The following is a 19,596-nucleotide window of genomic DNA, read 5'->3' as shown; positions in this document are numbered from 1 at the left end:
TATTCGATGTATTTATTTTTTGAAGGGCAATTTTTTTGACAAATCGTCATTTGACGGGCAATTGTTTTGGAATACCGTTCTCATGACAAGCAATGTTAGCTGTCAAAAGGCAACACTGGATCCAGGTTATAATTTTTAGTTGAAGTATATATCTAACTTCCCCTGAAGTTGTGATGTTATTGAATGCCTATACCATGTCGTGGCTATAGAAAAGATTAGTCGCGTCACAATATGTCTGTAAGATTCATCAATAATGAATAACCGATCATTAAGAATAATAATGTGATGATGAATTAAAAACAATAGCATTTTTCATAATCAAATAACATATGCTATTATGAGACGAACATACATCTAAGAAAGAAAGATATATTATGTATTTTATTTACGTCTTCTAAGACCAAATTTGGCCCACTAGACTAGACAATTGGTTACAAGTTACAAGAAGAAAAAGGGATGTGTACCCAATCATCCAAAATAAAAATACAATAAACATACATAAAAGAATTGTACTATAAGACGAAAATACCACATAATATTGTACAATGAGCTTCTCTATTGGAACAAGGGATTCAGATTAAGATTAAGTTCTTTTATAAAAACCTAACAATGTATAGATTGTCTGCAATAATGTAAGGAGGAGAAGTATGGTGGCAGCAAAGGCTGACATCCATAACCATGGCCGAGAGCAAAACTGTGCACGAAACTCCACATACAAGACACGCCAATGGATCCTACAGTGTCCCATTATTTCTTTGATCATCCTTTCAAATTTTACTGGATTAGATCTCTCCGAGATGTTGATGCACATGTCATTCCACATCTGGACTAACCTTTCGTCGCTCCCCAGGTGGTTCTCTAAGACTTTGGCCCGAGTCAAGATGGCGATATCTTCTTGTGTGTCGATGAGCGAGTCCATGATCATGGCATATCCACAAACCTCACCTCCTTCTTTGGATGTCTGCTCATGTGCAATGAGGTTCCTCAAGATATCCTCTGTGCTATCATACACAACAAGCCGTGGAAGATCGAACCGGCTTTTTGTCTTGTCGTACTTTATCACCGATGTGTTACCTTCATGAGCCTTGAATCGGATGCCAGATTTAATGAGCTCAGATGCCGGCTGGAGGCGGCCACCGTGATCGTTGCTCTTTTTGCATCTCCGGTTGGAACGGGTGCCAGATTTAGAGTGTTCGGTTGTCTTGGGGAGGCAGTCAGTGTACATCTTGCTCTTCTTCCATCCCCATAGTAGAATGTCCTTGACTTGCAAGCATCTACTTCGATTCTTAGATTTGTGCGGCTCCGTAGATTCTTCCAGCTCCTTAGATTGTTCGGGGGATTTTTGTGTGCACGAAACATATAGGCAATCGAGTAGATGCTCAGAGTTAAGAAGATTTTTGCCTCCACACGTTTCGTCCTCGCATCTACGGTGCGAAAGATTTTTGTCTCCTAGCTTCCCTTGTGTTTCATGCAGCCTGCCCATGGGGAATGGATCGTTTACCCGAACAAAATAATCCAAGCATTTCAGGAAATCATTCTCTTTGAAGTCGGATAATTCCTTTTGGAAGTTTGTAATTTTCTTTAGGAATGACATGGGAATCTGGTTGCCTATGAGCAGCAAGTCCCTCCATATTTGGGACATCGTAATTCCATTGTTGATGAAGGTGTACAAGTACCCACTCTTCTTCTTCTTTTGGGAGTCAGGGCAATCCTCACTCAAGAACAGAAAGAATTCGTGAATGAAGATAGTATCAACAGTGACCAGAAGTTGAAGGGACTCAACGTTGTAACTCGCGCTGAGACCGAAATAGATGTCGTGAAGTTCCCGGGGTTTCGGGATGAGCTCATTCATGAGCCTTTCCAGATCCGAAATCTTAAGTCTTTCCATGAATTTCTTCACACATAGGGCCTTACATCTATCCATAGGGGAAGGCTCGAGGTTTTGATACAATGGACCGATGGTCAGGATCCGCGGGCAATATGAGTGTGGCTTCACCTCGAAGAGTGCACGCGGGACAAACCCGATGACTTTATGTTTTTCGAACTTGGATTTGTGTTCAGCCATCTCGATCTCATTCTTCATGTACTCCTTCCATTCATCTGGGTTGAGGTTGGTTTGATGAAGTTGCTCAATGGGAAAGTTATGGATTGTAGGGATGGGATAATATGGATGTAGATGTTGTGCCATTTGTTTCCCATGGGAAGCTTTAGGAGTCATCATCATCTTCTTCTTCTTCTTCTTCTTTTTATTGTGATCTTGTTATATAAACTTGCTATTTTCTTCGCACAATATAGTATGTGAATGGAGTTTTGTTTAGCTAGTAGATCATTCTTAGAAATGTCAGAGCATTCATGAACGTTTAAACCATGGGTCTTTATTAGGGCTGAAGAGTTCGAACAAGTCTTCAAATTTGTTATTTGTTTGCATGTGAGGTGTGGGTTACCCCATGTGTGTGGTGTGTGACTAAAAAGAGACAAACACCTTCAAGTACCCCAACGCCTTTTTAGTATTACTTGAAATGACCATGATTTTTTTATTATCATTTGGCCAAAAACACAAACACGTAGGTCACATATGCGAGCACAATAATAAAATCTGCATTGACTTCTTATGATTAAATAAAATCTGCATTGACTTCTTATGATTAAGAATGTCTCGATGAAGCATTGTTATGTTGGTTCCTTTACACAATAATTCATTGACTTTTTATGAATAAGAATATCTCCATGAAGTTAATATCTTATGTTGGTTCCTTTAGACAACTTAACGCACAAGGAATAATATTGATGCACAATAGTGTAGGCAATCTTTTTCAGCTTTGTTCACATGTCACATACATTCTCATGATTGATACACGCAAGAATGAGTTCTCATAATCAGTGTGTATATTCTATCGATGAAAATGAAAATGTATGTCCGTTGAGAACGAGAGCTCACGCATACATTATATCTACATGTATATATAATTCCATTAACTCTATGTGGATACACACATACATTAATGTTTGGAGAACCTGGTAGGGTCACCTAATGTTCAGATTGTGATGCCATCAATTTAATGATTATCAATTGATCAGACTCCTATAAAATGCAACTTAATTGAAAATGCTAGTTCGCCATTGAGACAGTCTGAATATGATGTAGAGCTGGATGTGATTTATAGGCAGGATTTGAGGAGAACAGGGCATAGAAGAAACAATGTGTCTGATCGGCATTAGGTCTGAAACTGACATGAATAGTTTGAATAAAGAAGAAGGGATGAATGGGACTCCTGATCAATTTATTTCAGAGGAAACAGTGAGTATGAAAATAACAGAGAGTTTGGGGCAAATGCTACTAAATTGGTCATTACTCGTCAAATTATGATCTCTAACTAGCACTAATGGCACCGATTTTCATTGATAGTACATAGAAGTGACATCACTTAATGATAAAGGTTTTTGCATGGCCAGGGGATTCTTCAACACATGCTCTGTGCCAGTCTTTTAATTTACACAGCTTAATCTGAATCTTAGAGATAAAAGTTTTTATTTTCTCAGTGATGGCAAAGTTAGAGACAAAGTTGGCTGTTGTTAGTGTGTGGCTAGGAAAGTTGAAGCAAGCTTAGAAACAACGATCTTAGATCTTTAGTGTGTGAGCTCTCTGTGTTTTAATGATAGTTAATACTGTTACAATAGTTTCAATGTAGGAAACATATTAGCATTGTCTTATTTTAATAGTTTACTTTTTAAGAGATACTCTGTTTTTGTGACATGATGAATGCATACATACAAAAACTGCCTCCTTCTTTTGAAGTTTGTTCATGTCTAGGAAAATCAACCCATTGATAAGTCTTTTGGTGAGCAAGTTTCTATTTGCCATGATGATGAGCCTTTGTATGAGTAGGTAGATAGATAGATAGTATTAGCATCCATAGAGAGGTCAATAATATTGACCCATGAGACAAATCCTTAACTCAGATATCTATCTATGAGTAGATAGATAGTTAGGTAGAGGGATGTGCATAGAGCCAAGGATTACTATAGTCACCCCCAAGGCAAGGGACATTAAAATTATTGAATATATGTTACAATGGAAAATATCTCATGATTAGGTGGATTTATCATGAAAACAATGATGATATGGTAATGATTTTATGAAATTGCTTTTATCATTAATGGCCAATTGATGAGACTTAGTGGACCCATGGGAAGACTAAGTCTTGGGTCCACTAAGACTACTTTGTTCATCCTATAAGATATATATCTGGTCAACAAATTCGAATGGTCCTCTAAGGTTGCTTTGGACATTTATAATCAATTTTCTTTGCCATTGTGTCTCAAGTTCTATATTCATAGAAGGGAATTCGGATTTTATATACCACGTTGTTGTCAAGCTAGTTTAGCATACTTCTAGAGATAAAGTTTTGGAGTTAGGGGGTATATTTAAGGAGATTTTTTATCTAGGGTTAAGAAACAGGAGGATACCTATTATGAGTCGCATAAAAACATGCTCATGAAACCATTCATTACTGCGAGTTAATATTCTTACAAGTGCCTCTTAAAACCCATCAACAATCCTTGTAACAAATAATTACTCAAGCATGCATTAAGCACCAATCAATTTAATATTATTTATTACAAGTGCCACTTAAAACCCATTAACAATCCTCGTAACAGATAATTACTCAAGCATGCATTGAACACCAATCAAGTTAATATTATTTATTACAAGTGTCACTTAAATCCCGTTAACAATCCTTGTAACACATAGTTACTCAAGCATGCGTTGAACACCAATCAAGTTAATATTATTTATTACAAGGGTCACTTAAAACCCATCAGCAATCCTTATAACATATAATTACTCAATCATGCATTAAGCACCAATCAAGACATCATAAATACAATGCCATGTTTGACCTTGTTCTTATTTCTAAGCAGATAAATGCTTAGAAAAATCTTCCACAATGATAAAAGTTCATATGGATTGTAAATTGAATAGACCTATAAATATATTGATAGAATCAAATGAGATCCCAGAAATGAACAAAGGAAAGAACGATTGTGTTTGAGCTTCCTCATGTGCTCTAGTGTTGATTTAGAGATTCCACTAGTAATAGGCTAAGACCGTGTAGATAGTCTGCAATAATGTCAAGACGACGAGTAGGATCGCGGTAGTGACCGATGCCGTCAACCATGGGCGAGAGAAAAACTTTTCATGAAATTCCACATACATGGGACGCCAAGGGCTACGATAGTGTTCTAGTACATCACTTGTCATCTTATCCCATCTTTCACATGATTTAATGACAATGTCGGTGTCGTACAACTCGTTCCACAAGTTGACCAACTCGACATCATCCCCGAGGTGGTTCACTATCACCCCTGCCTTTGTCAAGATGGCTACATCCTCTGGTGTGTCAATGAGGGAGTCCATGATAATAGCATACTTAGTAAACTCACCTCCATCTTTGGAGGTTTGTTCATAGGCAAGGAGGTTCCTCAGCACATCCTCCGTGCCTTTGTACACGACAATCCGTGGAAGATCGAGGTGAAGTGTCATCGGATGATACTTGATGACCGATACGTTACCATCACATGCCTTGAATCGGATGCCTACTTTCGAGAGTTGAGACGCTGTTGGTAGGCGATCACGATGATTAGATGTTAGTATGCCAGCAGCCCCTTGATTTGTCGACCAATGATCTTGAAATTGCGGGGATCTCCTATGCTCATGTATTTCATGTGTGACTAAAACATATTGGCAATCAAGTAGATGATTGCAGTTGAATAAATTTGGATTCCGAAAATGCTTGGGCCAATCACTATGGCCCTTGGGGAATGGACAATTTCTCACAACAGTATCTACTAGCACTCTCTGGAGATTTTTCAATTTGACATGGGTATCTATGTTTGGATGCCTATCAGTTTGGAAATCTTTCAATCCGGAGATCTCTGGATACTCTGCAAGCTTCTGCAGGAATGACATAGGAATTTGGTTACCTATCAAGAACAAGTCTCTCCAAACTTGGTTCCATTCAACTCCATTGCTGAAGGAAGTGGATAAGTAGTGGGGCATAGTAGGTTCATGGTGGCCCATAAGTTTACTGCTGAATAAATGGAGAAAATGGTCCGAGTTCCTTTTCGTGGGAATTCGGACATGGAGGGCTAAAGAAGAGCAAGAATTCATGAAGGAAGATCGTATCGACAGTGAGAAGAAGTTTTAGCGACTCATTGGTATATTTTTTGCCCGGGGGGCTTGAATAATCTTTTTCAAGATTATAAGGCTCTGGAATGAGGTATTGTATGAGGTGTTCCACATCTGATTTCCTATGTCTTTCCATGAACTTCTTCACACATAGTGCCTTGCGATCATCAAAGTCGGATTTGGTCTCAAGATCTGCATACAATGGTCCAATGGTCAGCACTTCAGGGCAAGTTGGTTTTTGTTTGTTCTTCAAGAATGCACGGGGAGGAATCGAAATCTTCACATTTCCCTTGGAGCTTTGCGGCTCAGATGTTTTTGTATCAGGATTATCAGCAGTATACTTGATCTTTGTTATCATTTGTTTTCTCCATCCATCGCCATCTGCAGTGGAGTTGGTTTGAGAAGGGATGGTTTCATGTTGGTGGATTGTAAGCCTGATTTCTTTGTTCATATTCTCACCCATCTCTCAAACTACTACTACTACTACTACTTCTTCTTCTTCTTCTTCTTCTGTAGGGATCTGGTTTTATAGTTTGTTTTGTGGAATAAGTTCTAGTAGCACTCCTCTTTTTATACATCTCTCTCTGAGTTCCGTCCCCCTGATGATAAGAAAGTCAAGATTCTATGATAAGGAGAGAGAGAAAGAGAGACCTAGAGATAAGAATGAGAATGCCTGGAATCCCCTGCAAGAGCATATGTGTGGAGCCATGAATCATGCCTTTTTTTCTATTATAGAAAACAAATACTCTAATTCGTTTTTGAGTCAACTACTCTACCATTTCAGACATCTGGTGGAACAAATATTCTACTCGATCTTTAATCAATTACACTATGATTTCCAACATACCAAAATCAACTCTATAATCTGACTAAAATCAACTCTATGATGGCCTAAAGTCAACTCCTTATCGTAAAAGGTTAGTGCATGTGCAAGATGGTTCCTCGGCACATGTTCTGTGCCATTCTTTATTTCATACAGCCTGGATTCGGTACTTAATTAGGCGAGCTTGATCTCGATTTTAGAGATAATGTTTTAAATGGTAAAGTTGTTTGTTGTTAGTGTGTCACTCTCTGTGGATTAATCATAGTAAACACAACGGTCACAACACATTTCCAGAACACAAATATTGATCACATAATTTGCACAATGTATATTTGGAATCGGATTAAAATTTGGTCTCATATTAACATGAACAATCTGAGGAAAAAAGGAGACGAATTCACTCAATTATTGACATGCTGTGATCGTTTGAGAGCAAATAAGTACAAAAATAATAGACACTTTGGGGACATTTGGTGTTCAGGTAGTTTAGTAAGGTCTAATTAAGGTCTAGTAACAACCACCCCCGATTCAATACAACGAGTGCCATTATGACTGTTAATGAAAACCCATAACCAAGTTGGGAAACACTGAAAAATCATCATGATTATCAGAGACAACCCATAAAAACTCTACTAATTACATTAACAACACTAACCATGTTTTGCATAAGAAATGCATCATGTACATTTATGCATTTAGGTTTTTCGAAAATGTTTTATACTCTTGGCAAGAATGAACGAATGATGTTCAAAACCAATTTGATAGGACGAAACTAACACGAAGGACTTTGAGAGAAATCAGAATTGTCGTGCGGAAACTGTGAAATACTTGTTCTCAAAATTTAGCTTTCTTATTCCCATGTTCTCTCACCAATAAAGCATTGACTTTTTATAAATAAGAATATCTCCATGAAGTGTTGTTATGTTGGTTCCTTTAGACAGCCATACTATCAACAGTCTTAGGAACAGCCTTCTTGGTCTCTTGATCTCTTCCATTCTTCTGGTTTGCGATTGAGTTGAACTAGAGATGAGATGATATGGATAGTAGGGATGAAATGATATGGATTTTCTACACTCGATCTAGGTTATAATTTTTAGTTGAAGTATATATCTAACTTCCCCTAAAGTTGTGATGTTATTGAATGCATATGCCAAGTCATGGTTACAGAAAAGATTATTCGTGTGACAATGTGTCTTTCAGATTCATTGGTAATGCATGATTAATCACTAAGAATAATAATGTGATGATGAATTAAAAACAATAGCATTTTTTATAATCAAATGACATATGCGATGAGACAAGCTTAAATCTAAGAAAGAAAGATATTTATTATGTATATTAACGTCTTCTAAGACCAAATTTGGTCCAAATTTAGCTGCAGGAAAAAGAAAATGGGATGTTTAGTAACTCAATCATCGAAAAGGAATAATAATAACAACAACAAATATACAATAAATATAGATAAAATAATTCTAATATAAGACCACAATACCACATAATATTGTACAATGAGCTTCTCCATTGGAGCAAGGGATTAGGATTAGGATTAGAATTAAGTATTTTTATAAAAACCTAACAATGTATAGATTGTCTGCAATAATGTAAGGAGGAGAAGTATGGTGGCAGCAAAGGCTGACATCCATAACCATGGCCGAGAGAAAAACTTTGCACGAAACTCCACATACACGAGACGCCAATGGATCCTATAGTGTTCCATTATTTCTTTCATCATGCTTCCCCAAATTCTTTGATACGATGCCTCCGAAATGTTGATGCACATGTCGTTCCACATCTTGACTAACCTCTCGTCGCTCCCCAGGTGGTTCTCTAGTACTTTGGCACGAGTCAAGATGGCGATATCTTCTTGTGTGTCGATGAGTGAGTCCATGATGATGGCATATCCACAAACCTCACATCCTTCTTTGGAGGTTTGTTCATGTGCAATGAGGTTCCTCAAAATATCCTCTGTGCCGTCATACACAACAAGCCGTGGAAGATCGAGCCGACTTTTGCTCTTGTGATACTTGATCACAGATGTGTTACCTTCGCAAGCCTTGAATCGGATGCCGGCTTTAATGAGCTCAGATGCTGGCTGGAGGCGGCCACCGTGATTGTTGCTGCTTCTGCATCCCCAACTGGAACGGGTGCCACATTTAGAGTGTTCAGTTGTCTTGGGGAGGCAGTCAATGTACATCTTGCTCTTTTTCCATCCCTCTTGTAGAATGTCCGTCAGTTTCAAACATCTCCTTCGATTCGTAGATTTTTGCGGCTCATTAGATTGTTCGGGAGATTTTTGTGTCCACGAAACATATAGGCAATCGAGTAGATGCTCAGAGTCAAGAAGATTGTTGTCTCCTTGCTTCCTTTCTGTTTTATTATCCTCCCATTCTTTAAACCTGCTCATGTAGAATGGATTGTTTACCGAAACAAAATATTCCAAGCATTTCACGAGATCTATCTCTATAATGTCAGGTAATTCCTTTGGGATATTTATAATTTTCTTTAGGAATGACATGGGAATCTGGTTGCCTATGAGCAGCAAGTCCCTCCATATTTGGGATATAGTAATTCCATTGTTAATGAAAGTGTACAAGTACCCACTCTTCTTCTCTTGGGAGTGAGAGCAATCCTCGCTCACGAACAGAAAGAATTCGTGAATGAAGATGGTATCAACAGTTACCAGAAGTCTGAGGGACTCAAAGTTGTAACTCTGGAGGCCAAAATAGATGTCGCTAAGTTCCTTGGGGTTGGGCATTAGTTGTTTCATGATCTCTTCGACCTCGGATATCCCATGTCTTTCCATGAATTTCTTCACGCAAAGGGCCTTGCATTTATCCATAGGGGAAGGCACAAGGTTTTGATACAATGGACCCATGGTAATGATCCGCGGGCAATATGAGTGTGGCTTCACCTCGAACAATGCACGCGGGACAAACCCGATCGCTTTAGGTTTTTCGAACTTGGATTTGTGTTCAGCCGTGTCGATCTCTTTCTTCATGTACTCTTTCCATTCATCTGGGTTGAGGTTGGTTTGATGAAGTTGCTCAATAGGAAAGTTGTGGATTGTAGGGATGGGATAATATGGATGTAGATGTTTTGCCATTTGTTTCCCATGGGAAGCTTTAGGAGTCATCTTCTTCGTTATTCTTCTTCTAATCTTGTTATATAAACTTGGTATTTTGTTAGCACAATATTGTATGTGAATGGGTACATAATTCCCATAATTCCTAGATAGTACATAATTATTCTTATATATTTTAGATCAATTATGAACGTTTCATGGGTCTTTATTAGGGCTAAGGAGTTCGAACAAGTCTTCAAATTTGCTATTCGTTTTGCATGTGAGGTGTGGGGTACCCCATCCCATGTGTGTGGTGCACGTGACAAAAAAGAGACAAACATTGTGAAGTACCCCAACGCCTTTTTATTATTTCTTGAAATGACCATGATTTTGTATCATTTGCCCAAATACTCTTCGACGATTCTAATCCGCAAACACATAGGTTACATTTCTGAGCACAATAATAAAATCGTCATTGACTTTTTATGAATAAGAATATCTCAATGAACTGTTGTTATGTTGGTTCCTTTAGACGATAATGCATTGACTTTTTATGAATAAGAATATCTCCATGAAGTTATGTTATGCTGATTCGTTTAGACAACTTAACACACCAGGAATAATATTGATGCACAATTGTGTAGGCAATCTATTTCGGTTTTGTTGACATGTCACATGTCACATGTATTCTCATGATTGATATCGATGAAAACGAGAATGTATGTTCATTGAGAACGAGAGCTCACGCAAACATTATACATATGTATCTACATGTATATATAATTGCATTGACTCTCTTTTTGATAATTAGAATATATGCATAACGTTAACAAGAATAATCAAGTTTTACAAAAGAAATACATCATGTACTGTAATGCATTTAGGTTTTTCCAAGTTGTGGGATATTCCTTGATTTTAACATTTTATTAGAGTTAAGAATGTATATTTAGGAATTTTAACATTTTAATTCATCAATCACCAAGCGATTCACATTAAGTACATAATCTTCCACAATTTCAAAAACCAATGTGGAATCTTATAAATCAATAAAACATAACTTTCCATAAGTACATGATCGTCCACAACTTCATAAGCCAATGTGGATTATAAATAAAGAAAACATAAACAATGGGAAATAATTAAATTAATAAACCAAAATGATAATGGGAAATAATTATGTTGCGCTTCTTTATTTATGCCCGAATTAGGTCAGGAAGTACCACTCCTCCTTTCATACATTTATCTAGATATGAGTTAATCCAACCATCTTATGATAAGAAAGTCTAGATTCTATCTATTTATGTATCCACAAGTAGAGAGAGAGATATAAGAATACGAATGTGTGGAGTCCCCTGCACGATCAGCATATGTGTGGAGCCAAGAATCATTCAATTTCCTAGTATAGAAAGTTGAGATAAGGTTATTTTTTCAGTGATTGGAAGTTGAGGCACAGTTGCTAGTTGTTAGTGTGTGGCTCTCAGTGGATTAATCATAGTAAATACAGGACTAATCACAACACATTTGCAAAACACAAACACTGATTACCTAATTAACATTAGAATGGTTGAGATCAGCATATGTGTGGAGCCATGAATCATTCAATTTCCTATTCCAGAAAGTTGAGATATGGTTCTTTATTCAGTGATTTGAAACTTGAGACACAGTTGTTAGTTGTTAGTGTGCGGCTCTCTGTGGATTAATCATGATAAATACAGCACTAATCACAACACATTTGCTAAACACAAACACTGATTACCTAATTAACATTAGAATTAGGTCTCAAATTAACATGAACAATTTCAGAGACAAATATGTAATGATCTGGTGGATCTACTGTGAGATATTTTGATCATTAAAATGGCCTCATTGTCATCATTGTGGTGTTACCATTGATGGATTTTTTAAACTTCACAAAAGTATGTTGTGCTTAACAAACTGGCATCCTTTGAAGAGCATTAGACTCAGAATTGTTGGCTTTCTATAAATTCATGGTTTGCACTGAGATTCTTTTGCGCATCCTCTCAATAGATGTGAACAAAACAAGGGAGTCACCTATGAATGGGAAGTTGATTTGCACATTTCTATAATCAATTATTATTGCCACTTGGATTCAAAAGCTTTGCATTCATATTAGAGAATTAAGATTTTTAGATCAATCAAATAACCTATCACCTCTAGCTTAAAAATATTCAATGCCTCTTTTCATACCAGAAATGAATCATATATAATGTTGTATAATTAATAGCATTCTGATGATGTCGTGCTACATTAAAAATTAATTTTGAAGCATTATGAATTTATGATGATGTCGTGCTACATTAAAATTATTAGGTGTCTTATTTATATTAATGTCTCAGCCTTTTCAATGCCCCTATTTGTTTTCCCTTTGCCATTATCCTATGACATGATTGTTTCCCATCTAAGAACTTTTCAATCCATAAGTGTATATTTTAAGGAGTTGATGTTTCAAGAAAGCCAAGCAAGCATTCCATTTCAATTTTCCTAATGTTGGGGATGCCAAAAAGAGGAAAAAGTCCAAAAGAGCAAGAATTTAATTAATGAAGATATTACACTCAATGTTATATTGGGGGCAGGCTTGAATAATGGTTGTTAAGATTATGGGGGTCACCAATGAGGTGTCTCATGAGCTCCCCCTAGACATTAGATATCTAATGTTTGTATATGAATTTCTTCAAACATACCGCCTTACTACAATCATAAAGACACGAATTGATGTCAAGATTTTGATGCCTAGAAGAGACAACAATTCGACAAAGTGCATATAAACGATACATAAAGATAAGGTACCTTTCAGAAAGAGAGATAAGGTATCTTTTAAGGAGACAATGAGAGAGATCCATGGAGGATAGAACCATTTAAAACAAGCTATTCGAGTCCAAATTAGGATGCATAGTCTAATGTAGTTCATTGAAACAACCTATGTGCATATATTCAAATTGCATCAATATATGCAAATCGTCAATGATAAAATCAACAGATGTGTTTCGTCCAACCTATATGCATGCATAGAGCTAATCTCATGCCTAGGTATATAGAATCATGAAACTATACAATATGTAACCAAGGTGAACGTGCCATGATTGGTGCTTGTACTATAACATGATGATTTGGTTCTAAATCATTGTATCATTGCGATCATTGATTCGATGGTATTATTAGACTGGACACAAAAAGGTTATGTGTAGGTTGCATCCTCATTGGGAAATATTGGCAAACCAAAACCATTGGCTAATCTTAGGCTACTTTCTTCATCCTATTATTAATTTTAGATGTAAATACATGTATGCAGCTAGAGCAGCTCATGAGGTTGAATTGTAGCACTTCATATAATCCGTTTTTTGTGCAATTGAACTGAATTTTGTATTATTAATGTTAGAGAATAAGGATCTAATATGCCAATATCTCATGATTAGTGAAACTTCAATGTTTCGAGAACCTCCTAGAGTCACTTGAAGTTCGGTTTGTGAAGCCATCGCCTTAATGATTATCCATTTTACCAGAGTGATAATAAATGTACTTAATTGGGAATGGAGACAATTACTTATTTTTCTCTTAAATCATTATGCAAATACTTGTAACACCTTGCTCAACATTACCCACCAAGCAATTTATTGTAGGTACAATATCAAATTGTAACTTTCATGTTGGGCTATGTTTTTAGAAGTATGCTTGTGATCAGGGTTAAATTGATTGGCTATAACTTAGTTCACTTTTGATACTTCATCTTCCACAATTATAAGCTCATGATCTGGTTTATCAATCTAATAAACATCAATAACCAGATATAAGCAAAATGAGATCCCAAATAAACAAAGAAAGCTCAAGGGTTAAAGGTTTAGGGTTAGGCTAATTTAGAGACTTGAGTGATAACCAAATATTGTATAGATCATCTGCAATAATGAGAACAAAAGGAGTAGAGATGAACACATTCTGCTTTAGTACTTCATTGCAATAATTTTAATCAAATTAACTCTGACATCTATTTCCATTAATATATGGAAAACGAAACGGATTCACATTAAGTGCATAATCTTCCACAATTTCATAAACCAAAAGTACATAATCTTCCAAAATTTTCATAAGCCAATGTGGATTATAAATCAATAAAACATAAATAACGGGAAGAAATGAAATTATTAAACAAAAATAATCCCAAATGAATAAACAAAGCTCAATCCTTGATTTTGTTGTCAGCTTCTTTATTTTTGCCTCGGGGTTTAAGGATAGGGTTAATGCCCGGGTTTGTAAAAAGCTAAGATTGCATAGCATGTCTGGGATAGTGAGGCTGAGAGCAGTAGGAATGCCGCAATGACCGAAATCCATAGCCATGGCCGAGAAAAGAACTGCTCATAACACTCCGCATACAAGCGACGCCAATCAGAGGAATAGTCGGCCACCATAATAGGGACTACCGCTCCCCATATTTTCGATTTGCGCCTATAGGACAAATTGATGCACATGTCGTTCCACATCTGGACCACCCTAATGTCGTTCCCCGTGTGGTTATCTATGACTTTGGCCTTTGCCAAGATCGCGAGATCTTCTTCCGTGTCGATCAGCATGTCCATGATGTGAGTATACGCCAAAAACTCGACTCCTTTTCCGGAAGTTATTTCATGTGCAAGGATGTTCCTCAGCAGATCCTCTGTTTTATCGAACACGACGAGGCGTGGAAGATGGAGCTGAAGTCTCCTCTTGTCGTACTTGATCACCGATATGTTACCTTCACAAGCCTTGAACGAAATGCCGGCTTTACAGAGTCTGGACGCGGTTGGGAGGCGAGTGAATTCCATGCTGGGAGTTTCTAGTTTCTTGGTCTCTTTGGAAGCCCCCGATTCGTTCAGAAAATGGATACTTGTGGATTCTTCTTCTCCGACAGTGCATGCATAGTAGAGGTAATCAAGTAGATGCTCGCAAGTACCGACCAAATTTATGTTTCCCGATTCAAAAAATATAGTCCTTACATCTTGGCTAAGGAAGAAAGGATTACTTTCAAAAATGAGATCCCTCACAGTATTCTCGAGAGCAGCCAATGAGAAGTCTGGATTGTTGGGGAACTCTGCAATCTTCTTTAGAAATGACATGGGAATTTGGTTGCCTATCAACAGCAAGTCCCTCGCTATTTGCACGCCGAGTGTGTAGTCATTAGAGAGGAATGTGGTGAGGTACTTGACAGTGTCCATATCTTCGGGTCGCAACATAAACAGCAAGAGTTCATGAATGAAGACGGTATCGACAGTGACCAGAAGTTGGAGCCACTCAATTTCAGATTGGGGGAGGTTAAGATTATAGATGTGGCTAAGCTCATGTGGTTGATCAGAGACGAGATATTCCATAAGCTCTTCCACAGCTGATATCCTATGTCTTTCCATGAATTTCTTCACACATAGTGCCTTAAAATTATGAAAGGGGGAAGGTGCAAGATTTTGATACAATGGACCGATGGTCACTAATTTAGGCTTATATGTGTTTGGCTTCACCTCCAACAATGCTTCGGGAGGCTTCAAAATCATCCAACTTTCGTTAGATAGAGGTGCATTGACATGATTGATCTTCTCCTTCATGTATTCTGCCCATTTATCTTTGGTGAAGTTGTGTTGATGATCAGATGTATCATTTGGAATTGTAATCATTTCTGACATCTTCTTCTTCTTCTTCTTCTTCTTCTTCGTCCTCTGTAGACCACTCACTTGATTGTTTTCTTTGTTGAATTAGTTGTAGTAGCACTCCTCTTCTTATACATCTCTATGACTTCCTTCCTTCCTTCAGATGATAAGAAAGTCAAGGTTCTATCTTTTTACCTATCTATGATAAGATGAGACACAAAAGGAGAGACGGAGAGATAAAGAATGAGAATGTGTGGAATTCCCTGCAAGAGCATAAGTGTGGAGCCAATAATCATGTAATTTCCTGTTGTAGAAAGACAATACTCCATTCGATTTGTAGTCAATTAGTCTACGATCTCAGACATCTGGTGGAGCAAATACTCTATAATTCGAGTTTTAGTCAATTACTCTATTCGATTTCGGACATACCAATATTAACTCTATAATCTGACTAAAATGAACTCTATGATCGTGTACATACCGAAGTCGTCTCCTTATCGTAAACGTTTGTTCATATGCAAGGAGATTCCTCAACACATATACTGTGCCATTCTTTAATTCATATACAGCCTGGATTCGAGACTTAATTAGGTGAGCTTGATCTCCATTTTAGAGATAAAGTTTGTCTTTTCTCCATGATGGGAAAGTTGAGGCACAGTTGTTAGTTGTTATTGTGTGGCTCTCTGTGGATTAAATACAGCACTGATCACAACACATTTGCAAAACACAAACACTGATCACCTAATTTACATTAGAATTAGGTCTCAAATTTACATGAACAATTTCAGAGGCAAATCTGTCATGATCTGGTGGATCTACTGTGAGATGTTTTGATCCTTGATATGGTGTTATTGTCATCATTGTGGTGTTACCATTGACGGATGTTTTAGACTTCACAAAAGTATGTTGTGCTTAACAAACTTGCATCCTTTGAAGAGCATTAGACTCAGAATTGTTGGCTTTCTATAAATTCATGGTTTGCACTGAGATTCTTTTGCGCATCCTCTCAATAGATGTGAACAAAACAAGGGAGTCACCTATGAATGGGAAGTTGATTTGCACATTTCTAAAATCAATTATTATTGCCACTTGGATTATAAAGCTCTGCATTCATATTAGAGAATTAAGATTCTTACATCAATTAAACATGCTATGGCCTCTACTTCTAGCTTAAAAATGTTAAACGCCTCTTTTCATACTAGAAATGAATCATATATAATGTTGAATAATTAATAGCATTCTGATGATGTCGTGCTACATTAAAAAGATGTCGTGCTACATTAAAAATTAATTTTGAAGCATTATGAAATTTGAATCTATGATGATTAAAAAGTATAAGTGTCTTATTTATATTAATGTCTCAGCCTTTTCAATGCCCCATTTGTTTTCTCCTTGCCATTTTCCTATGACATGATTGATGCCCAATGCACACGTGTATATTCTAAGGATTTAATGTTTCAAGAAAGCCACCCAAGCATTCCTTTCGAATTTTCCTAATGTTGGGAAAATCTCAAAAACAGGAAAAAGTCCCAAAGTGAAAATGAGCAAGTCTAGTTTAATTAATGAAGATATTACGATTAATGTTAAATAATGGTTGCTAAGATTATGGGGGTCACCAATGAGGTGTCTCCTGAGCTTCCCCATGACATTAGATATGTAATGTTTGTTTATGAATTTCTTCACACACACATTAATACCCGTACATTTTCCATTCCACATGTCGACCAATCTCTCGCCACTCCCCAGGTGGTTCTCTATGACATTGGCCTTTGTCAAGATCGCGAGATCTTCTTCGGTGTCGATCAGCATGTCCATGATCTTCGCATACATAGTGAACTCTTTCTGTTGTTTGGAGGTTCGTTCGTGTGCAATGAGGCTCCGTAGCACATCCTCTGTGGTGTCATACACCACAAGGTGCGGAAGATCGAGCTGAAGTCTGTCCATGTGATAATTCATCACAGATATGTTACCTTTACAAGCGTTGAACGAAATGCCGGCTTTCGAGAGCTCAGATGCTGGCGGGAGGCGACGGTGCTTCTTCTTCGTCTGCTTCTTCATCTTGGTAGCAGTAGATTCTTCGCCTTTTCCAGGGCGTGAAGCATTGGCAGATCCTTGAGAATCAGATGCTTGGCCTGGTTTAGGGCATGAATCATTGGCAGATGCTTGAGAATCAACTGCTTGGCCTTTTCCAGGGCGTGAATCATTGGCAGATCCTTGAGAATCAGCTGCTTGGCCTGGTCTACGGCGTGAATGAGGTTCTTTCAATGGTTCAGGGCGTGAATCATTGGCAGATACTTGAGAAACAGATCCTTGGCCTCCTTCAGGGCGTGAATCATTGGCAGATACTTGAGAAACAGATCCTTGGCCTCCTTCAGGGCGTGAAACATTGACAGCTACCTGATGAGAATCACCTTCAGATTCGAATGTTTCAGTGCATGAAACATAGAGCGAATCTAGTAGATGCTGGCAATCACTCAAATCGATCTTGAAATGTTTCCCTTCATAGAAGGATGGATCATGCGAAAAGAATGGATTCTGCTTCATAATAAAACTCGTAACGGTGGCTTTGAGATGATCCAATGACAAGTCTCGATTGTTAGGATTACATAGAGCAATCTTCCTCAGAAATGACATGGGAATCTGGTTGCCTATCAACAGCAAGTCCCTGGATAGTCTCACGGGGAGTGTTTGGCCATCAATGTAGAATGTGGCGAAGTATGAGCTACTTGAATCTGAGGGTTGGGGATATTTATCAGAATTATTCCTCTGAAAGCGCAAGTATTCATGAATGAAGACTGTATCCACAGTAACCAGAAGTTTTAGGAACTCAAAGTTGTAACTTGGGAGCTCAATATAGATGTTCCTAAGGTCTTGGGGATCAAGGGTGAGTTTTTCCATAAGCTCTTCCACACCTGGTATCCCATTTCTTGCCATGAATTTCTTCATGCAAAGTGCCTTACATCTATCAATGGGGGACTTCTGAAGATTTTGATACAATGGGCCCATGGTCACTAATTTAGGGCAATATGACTCTGGCTTCACTTCAAACAAATGTTGGGGAGGCTTTAAAATCATCAACTTGCAGTCGTGTGCAGGTGTGTTTTGAGCATCTACATTCATCTTCATGTACTTCATCCATTCATCTTCAGTACTAAATTTGGGTTGATGAACCTGCATGGCAAGGGAGGGTTCATATGGATACATTCTGGTCCCAAACTTTGAACTTCCTTTTCTGGTTTCATAGCTCAATGTAGCACCCATCTCTTCTTCTTCTTCTTCTTCTTCTTCTTCTTCTTCTTCTGCTTCTGCTTAATTTCAGTTCATAAAGACACTAGCAACATTCCCACAAGATAAATGAGGGGGTTCATCCCATGTACTAACTAATTGTAGGAACTTTCCTTGTCAAGAAGAGCACAGTCCCACTATTGATTATGTGTTATGAATGTACATTATGCAACAATACATTATGCCTTAGCACAGTACTATTATTGATTATGTCTTATGAATGTACATTGTTTAATTAAAGAACGGCCAACACAATTCCTTAAAGACAATGCGACTAGAGCGTAAATCTGCCTCCCATTTGTTTCAGAGAAAGAAATTATCGTTGCTACAGCAGGTCTTTACAAAAAGGTAACCCGACATTCTCTATGGGAAGGCTAGGGGTTGTTGGCTTTCCAAAATCATCGGGTCCGTTGGGATTACTTTGTTCATTGCATTAATAGATATATACCATATGTACAGTCAAGGTGCTCACCTATGAACGAAAGGTTGATTTCTTTTGCCATAAAGTAGGAAGTTTTACATTCATATTATGGAATCAAGATTTTATACACCAAGTTCCCATGGCTCTTGAAAAAAAAATGCATCAAGATTCTGAAAGAGGCTGCTACTT

At 37.6% G+C, this 19,596-nt stretch overlaps 3 protein-coding genes across 3 annotated transcripts in view; all 3 read right to left on the bottom strand.

The window, feature by feature from the left end:
- Window positions 1–459: 459 nt before the first annotated feature.
- Window positions 460–19,596, bottom strand: part of LOC147865825 (putative UPF0481 protein At3g02645) — an 81,653-nt gene continuing 62,516 nt past the window's right edge. Inside the window, exon 2 of the mRNA XM_087316185.1 lies at window positions 460–2,256. Within this exon, the coding sequence (XP_087172311.1) occupies window positions 584–2,224 (1,641 nt within the window). The 5' untranslated portion in view covers window positions 2,225–2,256 and the 3' untranslated portion in view covers window positions 460–583. The remainder of the gene's footprint in view (window positions 2,257–19,596) is intronic.
- Window positions 4,999–6,696, bottom strand: LOC147865833 (UPF0481 protein At3g47200-like). Its single transcript, XM_087317476.1, has one exon. The coding sequence runs from the start codon at window positions 6,170–6,172 to the stop codon at window positions 5,093–5,095; it is 1,080 nt and encodes a 359-aa protein (XP_087173602.1). The 5' UTR covers window positions 6,173–6,696; the 3' UTR covers window positions 4,999–5,092.
- LOC147865832 (putative UPF0481 protein At3g02645) lies at window positions 8,513–10,150 on the bottom strand. The gene has a single exon (XM_087316184.1). It carries the CDS (start codon window positions 10,144–10,146, stop codon window positions 8,566–8,568), a length of 1,581 nt encoding a protein of 526 aa, XP_087172310.1. The 5' UTR covers window positions 10,147–10,150; the 3' UTR covers window positions 8,513–8,565.

The sequence above is a fragment of the Azolla caroliniana genome, unplaced genomic scaffold (genome assembly GCF_043228905.1).
Source record: "Azolla caroliniana isolate FFs.n. ecotype wild unplaced genomic scaffold, voAzoCaro1.0.p SCAF_3, whole genome shotgun sequence".
Classification (NCBI taxonomy): Eukaryota; Viridiplantae; Streptophyta; class Polypodiopsida; order Salviniales; family Salviniaceae; genus Azolla; species Azolla caroliniana.
Note: the sequence above shows the minus strand (reverse complement) of the source record. Positions and strands in the feature narration are given on the sequence as shown.

Coding starts and splice junctions, on each gene's coding strand:
- LOC147865833 (XM_087317476.1), bottom strand. CDS start 6,172: ATGAATTCTTGCTCTTCTTTAGCCCTCCATGTCCGAATTCCCACGAAA.
- LOC147865832 (XM_087316184.1), bottom strand. CDS start 10,146: ATGACTCCTAAAGCTTCCCATGGGAAACAAATGGCAAAACATCTACAT.